The following is an 8544-nucleotide window of genomic DNA, read 5'->3' as shown; positions in this document are numbered from 1 at the left end:
ACGTGGTTGCATTCTTTGGGATCTTTCTTTTCAGCCTCATTGGCTTCTGGTAATGATGATGTTCCGATGGGTCTCATCTCACTGTTTTTCATTAGGAGTTCATTATTAGCCTCGGCCAGGAGTAGGCACGAGATCAGATCAGTGTATGAGGCGAAGCCTCTCTCTCTATACTGCTGTTGCAGCAACACGTTCGTCGAATGGAATGTGGAGAATGTTTTATCAAGCAACTCTTTCTCGGTTACTTCCTCACCACATAATCTCATCATTGAGACTATCTTAAACAATACTGAATTGTATTCATCCACAGACTTATAGTCCATGAATATGAGATTCTTCCACTCATGTCTAGCCTTTGGTAATAGCACCGTTTTCTGGTGATCATATCTACGCTGTAAAGCGGTCCAAAGGTCTAGTGGATTCTCCATGTTGAGGTACTGATCTTTTAGACCCTCAATGAGATGGTGGCGTATAATACTTATAGCCCTGTACCGATTCTTATCAGTCTCATTGTTACCCTTGATGATAGTATCACCTAGTTCCTTTGACCTCAAGTTAATCTTTGTGTCAAGTGCCCATTGCAAATAGTTATCTCCGGAGAGATTGAGGGCATCATAGTCTAGGTTTGAGATTTTCGACATCTGAATCACATTGTTCGAAATTTAGGGTTTCACAATGTGATCATGTGGCCGCAAGTCAATCAAATAAAATCAGCCACAATCAAGTCTTATTACAATCATGTTTCAATCAATCTAATCGACCATGGTGCGGATCAAACATAGTAACAAATAGATCAGGCCACACGGCCATACAATTTTGTGATGCAAACAATTCAAGTTTGTAAAATCTATATGCTGGTCGATATTTAGAAACAAGACGAATGCAATTCAAATTCAGTTTCATAAATTATGCAAACAACCTTAGCCAATTCTATTTCTTATTTATGAAATTAGGGTTTTTATTTAAACAATGCTAGGAGTTGATTTTAGCAATATGTGATCAAGGTTTCAAGGCCTTTAGGATTCAAATTCAAGATTCAGATTATACAATCAATCTATCAATCCTATTATCTCAGATCATCAATCAAACAATCAAAACAAGAACCATTAAAATCGAATTCAAGTTTCTAGGGTTTAGGGTTTCAATTCCAATATTAGGGTTTCATAACTTCAGATTAGAAACAAATATTTCAATCAAACATGTTCTAGTTGGAATCGATTCAATTGCTAGTTATGAGATTGTTGTTTTTAGGTTATACCGATTTTAGGGTTTGATCAAGATCATAGAATTCCATAATAATGGATTAGGGTTTTAGGGTTTGATCATAACGTTCTCAGATTAACGGTATATCTTAGTCTTTGTAGGGTTGAGCCGGACCACCTAGGGAGAACGGATGGACCTCGGATGCAAGACGGATGCTGTCTGATCGCTGATCGTCCGGGAACGTTCGCCGGCTGCACTCGTCAGCGAGCTGAAGCTGATTTTCGTCTGGTGTGAGCTGGTTGATCACGAACACGAGCTGGCTGAGGACGTCAGGACACGAGCAGGGAACGCCAAGGAGTTGAGCTGATCGTCGAGGGCTGAGACGGACAGGAAACGGCTTAGGGTTTAGGGGGGTCGCCGGCTGGGTTAGGGATTTTAGGGTTTTAGGTTTTTAGCTTAGATTGCAGAGAACAATCGTGCTGATAACGTGTTGTAATTGGAAGGTTAAAGACTAAATATTTCTGTGTTATTATTTCATAATATGAGGTTCCTTAGATAAATAGAAATAGTACAAATCCTAATCTTACTAGATTTAGGATAACTACTAAATACATAAATAGAAAGATTACATCTTCTAGAAAAAGGAAAATGGTTTCTTTTTCTCTAAGCTTGTGGCTGCCTCTCTCTCTCCTCTAGGACATGCAGCTGCTTTCTCTCCTCTCTCTAGGGTTTCGGTTATCTCTCTTGGTATGGACCGGTTTATGGACCGGGCCGATTATGGACATTCATTACTTGATTTATAACAAAAAAGACGAAAGAAAGAAAAAAACACAATTAAGACAACCAATAAAAGACTAATCCCAAACTTGAGAAATGAAAAGCGTGAGTAACGGACAAGTGATTTAACAGCGACTCTTAACTTTTTAACACAGCCATTCAGTAACTAGCACTAACATACTGACTATATACTTCACCATTTAGATGAAAACTCATATGTGTTCATAAGGTAAATGATTATGAGATTTTGTATCGTGATGCATTACAAAATCTGTACGTACTGAACGTAAGCACCTATCGATACGTGCAGATTTTTCCGAGGCGAACAGTGCATTTTCATACTGATTTTATTATTTACATTAGAGATGGAGATTTCAGATTATCGTTCGGTTCGATTCGGGTCTATTAAGATTTCGGGTTTTCAGGGTTAAAGATTCAAGTCTATTCGGATACTTATAAATTTTGCAAGGCTGAGGAAAAACCTGAACCGAATTCGGTCAAAAAAATAATATCTAACCTGAACTGAAATTGGTTAAATATCCAAACAAATTCAAAAATTTGAATATATAATAGTTAGATTTATATACTTAAATATATAAATATAAATATATATATTTTAGATTTCATATCCAAAATATATAAGATACTTTGAATTTGTCCAAAATACTCGAAAATATATACAAATACTCAAAAGTAAATAGCTCAAATAGTTAAATAATACTCAAAACAATAAAACTTAAAATATCTATTGATTTTCCATCAAAATATTCAAGCTAAACCAACTTTTATGTTAAGTTTAGGTGTTTTGACATACATTATTCAAAATGATATGTTATATATTGTTTATGTTTCTAGATTTTTAGAAATTTTTAAAATATATGAATTTTAAATTTTCAAAAATAATTTAAACGAATTATCCAAACCTGAACTAAATCCGCAAAAATCCGAACCAAATCTGAACCAAAATTTATAAATACCGAATGAGGCTGAAATTTTTAACCCCGAAAATCTAGAACCCGAATATACAAATTATTTAAATGATGTAAACAAATTAAAAATCCCAACGTACCTTCAAATCTTTAAAATTAAAAAGATAAAAAAGAATGTACATCATATAAATTTAAATAATATATGCTAAATATCTAAATTTAACATGAAAATTGGTTCAATTATATATTTGGATGGAAAACTAATAGATATTTAAGGTACCTTCGTGTTTTGAGTATTTTTATATATTTTTAGATATTTACTTTTAGTTAGTTTCAAGTCTTTTGGATCAATCTGAGTAATTTCGAGTATTTTAAATATTTTTGGATATTAAATCTAAAAAAATTAATATATTTAAAGATATTAATTGTGATTCAAATATTTTCGAGTATCCAAAACATTTCAGATTAGGCTGGGTTTAGGTTTGATTCTTTAGATATGTAAATTTTTAATTCGTTCGGATATCTTATTAGTCTCAGTCTAGTTTGGTAAAAAAATTTGGGTAAGATTCGATTCAGCTTTTCAGATTCAAGTATTTTTCTCAGCCCTGATTTACATCTTACGTACCTTATCATTGCTAGGACTCCTCAATATAAGTTGTCAAAGGAAAATCCTCTATGATATGATGCTTCATCTTACATTTCCAATATTTTACTGTCAAAATATTTTTTCTCGAAGTTTTAGAAATAAGAAATTAATCTTACATTCGTGAATGTTGAAGCGGGTTTTACATTCGAAACTTGAAATTTAAGATTTATAATATTACTATTACAATTTACAAGTGTGAATATAAAGAAAAAAACATAAAGTTAGCGGAAAAAATACATATAAAAGTCAATCGGCAACAAATGGTGTAATAGTGATGAAGCTGACGCGGTTTCAACTTTCAACATGTAAAAAGTGTTTCTGCTTTTTGCGTCTTCTACTTTCACTGGTTCAAAATAATAATTCACTATAAAAATTTGTCCACCCTAATGATTTTACCTCTTTAATACTTTCCATAACTTTCATTTTCATGTCGGCATATTAATACATACTTTCACAAAACTGTTATATATATATGTATAGATATCGTGTGAAGCACATTATATCATGAGTAAAAAATTTCCTCCATTTTAGAATTGGTTTATAATTCAATTAAAAAAATAAATATCTAAACAATTATTTTAAAAACATTTTGTCTACCAAAAAAAAAGAGAAGAATTTCAAAAAGTTTTTAAAAGGGAGAGGCGGAAAGTTTTGTGGCAAAAACAACTTTCGGATAAAAAGAAATTTAAATATTATTAAAAAAGACAACGAAAACAAACAGTCTCCTCCTTCTTGAGGGACGTCTGAAAAGCCGAGAAGAAAAAGAAGAAGACAAGTGTTGTTGTGATAGTTTGATTCATCCTCCTAAAAAATCCGATCACCTCACCTCGACGTTTAAGTCATCATCATCATCATCATCATCATCATCAAATGGGAGCTCATTGCTCTAAGTTCTCTTCTTGTTTGTTCCATTCCAACTTCAAATCCTCTTCAGTCCTCGAATCTCCCGATCTTGGTCTGCGCTTCTCTCTTCCTTATCTCTGTCTGGTTCCAAATCGTAGATTTTTCTGACATTTTTTTTTTTAATTGTGTGAAAGAAAATGGAGGGAAACAGATGTGGCCGAGTTTCAAAGAATTCAGATTAGAGCAGCTGAAATCTGCGACCGGCGGTTTCTCCTCAGACAACATTGTGTCGGAACACGGCGAGAAAGCTCCCAACATCGTTTACAGAGGCAGACTTGACGATGGATGTTTAATCGCAGTCAAACGCTTTAACCGCCTCGCCTGGGCCGATCACCGACAGTTTCTGGTAATAATCTTTTTCTATTGTATTCGAATATTTTATGATTTGATTGTTTTTTGGAGTCTAGATCCTGAAAATGTTTGTGGTTCATCGTTAGGATGAAGCGAAAGCTGTTGGGAGCTTGAGGAGCGATCGACTTGCGAATCTGATAGGATGCTGTTACGAAGGCGAGGAGAGGTTACTCGTTGCCGAGTTTATGCCTCATGAAACTCTTGCAAAGCATCTTTTTCACTGTACTTCCTTACTTTTTTTCTCCTCCTGTTAATAGCTATGATTCCAATCAAAGAACATCTCCAATGTATTATTATTATTTTTTTTTCTCATATAGACTAGTTTCATACTCTCGTTTTGGATCGAAAATAGGACAATTAGAATAAAATAAAATAAAATAAAATAAAATAAATACTCTAATTTTTTAATACTCTAGTTTTGGAGTAGTCTCATTTGTATATTTATATAAAGGGATTTGCGAAAATTTTATTCTAAACTCTGTTTTAAAATAAAAAATTGAATGGAGTTGGCGATGCACTAGATGGTTAGTGAGAGACAAGACAGTGATTGTAGTGTTTGTTCAATAGGTTTTGTAGTTCTTCCTGCTGCAAATTTTATTAAACGATGATTATTCGTTTTTTTATTGTTTCAGGGGAGAATCATCCGATGAAATGGGCGATGAGACTAAGAGTTGCTTTGTGTTTAGCGCAAGCATTGGAGTACTGTTGTGATAAAGGGAGAGCTTTGTATCATGATCTCAATGCTTACAGGGTTTTGTTTGACAAGGTGAATTTTTCTTTTATTGATTCTTTGCTTATTCTTCTGAGTGATTTGTATTTTATCTTCCTTTTAAGTGTTTTTATTTGATCATTTGTGGTTAACAGGATGGGAATCCGAGGTTGTCTTGCTTTGGTCTCATGAAAAATAGCAGAGATGGCAAGAGTTATAGCACAAACTTGGCATTTACTCCCCCAGAGTATCTACGAACTGGTAAGACCCTGTCTTGTCTTCTTCATGTTTATACATGTCTCCTTAGCTCCCTATATGAATATATGTGTTTTGAATGTCGTGTGTCAGGTAGAGTGACACCAGAAAGTGTAGTGTTCAGTTTTGGAACTGTTTTGCTTGATCTCATGAGTGGTAAACATATTCCACCAAGCCATGTAAGTCCTCTCGTGATATTATATATACAATGTTAGATGTAATGTTGGGACCTGTCTCATTGTATCCGGCTAGATAGTTCTTACTAAGTTTTGATAATTCATCATGTTTTTAACCTTGCTTGTTATACAGGCGCTTGACCTGATCAAGGGAAAGAACTGTGCAATGCTAATGGATTCTGCTCTCGAGGGTCACTTCTCAAACGAAGATGGAACTGAGCTAGTACGGTTAGCCACACGTTGTCTACAGTACGAAGCTCGAGAAAGGCCAAATGTGAAGTCTCTCCTCACTTCACTCACCCCACTCCAGAAGGAAACTGACGTACCTTCATATGATCTTATGGGCATACCACATGAAACCGAGGACGAGGAAGAGCAGCAGCTTTCACTGACTCCCTTTGGTGACGCGTGCTTGAGAGTAGACCTTACGGCTATACACGAAATACTTAGTAAGATGGGATACAAGGATGATGAAGGAATCGCTAACGAGGTCTGAACTTGTTCTTACCTTTTACTCACTGCTTAGTCTTTTCTTTGCTCTGTATAATTTGATCATTTGTCATATGTATCTTCTTCTGCAGCTCTCGTTTCAAATGTGGACCAACCAGATGCAAGAATCTCTCAACTCGAAGAAGCAAGGCGACGTAGCTTTCCGTTCCAAAGATTATACTACCGCAGTCCATTGCTATACTCAGGTAATATGAACATGGCCGGTCCTGAAATTTTGGGGGTTATAAATAATATAGCAAGGATTTGAATAAATATATTTTTAACAATTTTAGAATACTGTGTTTAGGGAAATTATCTCTAAAAGCCAAAGTTTCACTTGCCTATACCCAAAGATGGACTCTAAATATAAAACTATACAATATAATTTTCCATTTTTCTTTCTTTTTCAGTCAATAAAACTGAAAATGGCTGGTTTGTTTTGTGTGTATTAGTTCATAGATGGAGGAACAATGGTGTCACCAACTGTTCACGCAAGGCGTTGCCTGTCGTATCTGATGAACGAGAACGCACGAGAGGCTCTGACCGATGCATTGCAAGCACAGGTTGTGTCTCCAGAATGGCCAACCGCGTTGTATCTACAAGCGGCTTGCTTGTTCAAGCTCGGCATGGAAACCGATGCCCAGCAAGCTCTTAAAGACGGTACTACATTGGAAGCCAAGAAGACCAATAGACGTTGATAAAATGTTTTCAAAAAGAGCTTTTGTATAGGCTTATTTTGTTTCCTCTCTCTCTCCCTCACTCATCTCTCTCCATCTATATGCATATTCTTCTTCTTCTTTGTATTTATTATGAATTATGATGTTAATGATTGTGGTTTCTGGTTTGTCTCATGTGAAAATGTTCTTCTGTCATTAAAAAGAGATGTACTAAAACCTAAGAGTTCAAGACACAACAAAACCAATTAAAAACAGAACACAAAAACAAAGTCTCACGAGGCCCTAAAGACATTCCATAAGCTTAACATCCTCTAAATAATCTTGAAAGGTGTACACTCTAGGCCTCAGACGTTTAAACTTTTGAAACCCTTGTATTTCAACTCTTGTCAAAGCCTTCCTCTCCACATTATAGTAAAAAACATAAAAAGGGTCTAACAAATGGTGTGGCGACAACACAATATCACTTGCACCAGTCATTCCAACAATGTAAAAATTGGCCAACGAAAGAGTCAGTTCATAGATATTCGATGACCATTTATATTTGCCAGCATGATCTTGTTCTACCAACCACAACCGGAGATTTCTTCTATCGATATCTGTAAACTCAACTCCACCTAGTTTACCCTCGTAGTTGATCAAAGTACAAGCTCCTCCGGTCGTGCTTTCATCATCGATTTTGATATAGCTAAATTTCTCAGACCTAACATTAAAGCAAACTATCATATAATCCACTTCTGAAGCAGCAAGGTAATACAAAACCCCATCTATACAAATCCCACGAGAGACTATAGGATAATGGGGCGTGCATTCAATCATTCTCCATAAATGTTTTCCAGTCTATAGTGTCAAAACATGAGCCCTGGTGGAGTTAGACGAGACACATAACACTTTGAACTGTTTGTCGGTAGGATCATACCCGTAATAAGTTGTTGGACCTTGTAAGGTTGCTTTCATTTCGGGTAATGTAATAAACTCTCCAGTTACGGGATTGCACACCATCGGCGTCATCGTATAGTCTCTTCTCCAGTATTGAAAACATACCAGTCCTTGGAGCAAATACCTTGTTTCACTGAAACCTTTCAAGGTAAGCGTATGGTAACGGGTGGCTACAAGAGAAGAGTAGGCTACTGTGTTTTGAGTCTGAGGGGCAGAGAAGAAATATAACTTTCCATCATCTACAAAGTTGAACAAGAGATGTGGATGATTCAGAGACTTCCTCAGAAACAACTCAGTGAAATATGGAAGGCGAAGTATGTTAGCCCATGATTTCGAGACGCACCGACACCAAGCTATGGACTTTGATGGGACTCTCAACAATATATCGATAAGGAGATCAACTGGGATTAGTTCTGTGTATTGTCTTTCTACGTTTGAAGGTTGTATACTGCGTCTGGAGATGGTTAGTTTATCCGCTGATACAATCTGCTTCAAT

The 8544-nt window shown here is 35.7% G+C and overlaps 1 protein-coding gene across 1 annotated transcript; it reads left to right on the top strand.

Moving 5' to 3' along the window:
• Nucleotides 1-3984: 3984 nt before the first annotated feature.
• Nucleotides 3985-7286, top strand: LOC106336694 (probable serine/threonine-protein kinase At5g41260). The gene is made up of 9 exons (XM_013775611.1): nt 3985-4507; nt 4590-4801; nt 4893-5028; nt 5439-5572; nt 5671-5776; nt 5864-5949; nt 6080-6436; nt 6528-6641; nt 6888-7286. The coding sequence occupies exons 1-9, from the start codon at nt 4423-4425 to the stop codon at nt 7131-7133; spliced, it is 1476 nt and encodes a 491-aa protein (XP_013631065.1). The 5' UTR covers nt 3985-4422; the 3' UTR covers nt 7134-7286.
• Nucleotides 7287-8544: the final 1258 nt, after the last annotated feature.

The sequence above is a fragment of the Brassica oleracea genome, chromosome C4 (assembly GCF_000695525.1).
Source record: "Brassica oleracea var. oleracea cultivar TO1000 chromosome C4, BOL, whole genome shotgun sequence".
Classification (NCBI taxonomy): domain Eukaryota; kingdom Viridiplantae; phylum Streptophyta; class Magnoliopsida; order Brassicales; family Brassicaceae; genus Brassica; species Brassica oleracea.
The sequence above is the reverse complement of the archived record's forward strand: the minus strand, read 5'-3'. Positions and strand labels throughout refer to the sequence as shown.

Coding starts and splice junctions, on each gene's coding strand:
- LOC106336694 (XM_013775611.1), top strand. CDS start 4,423: ATGGGAGCTCATTGCTCTAAGTTCTCTTCTTGTTTGTTCCATTCCAAC. Junction 5,029..5,438: donor TGCAAAGCATCTTTTTCACT/GTACTTCCTTAC, acceptor TTATTGTTTCAG/GGGAGAATCATCCGATGAAA. Junction 5,777..5,863: donor CCCAGAGTATCTACGAACTG/GTAAGACCCTGT, acceptor GTCGTGTGTCAG/GTAGAGTGACACCAGAAAGT.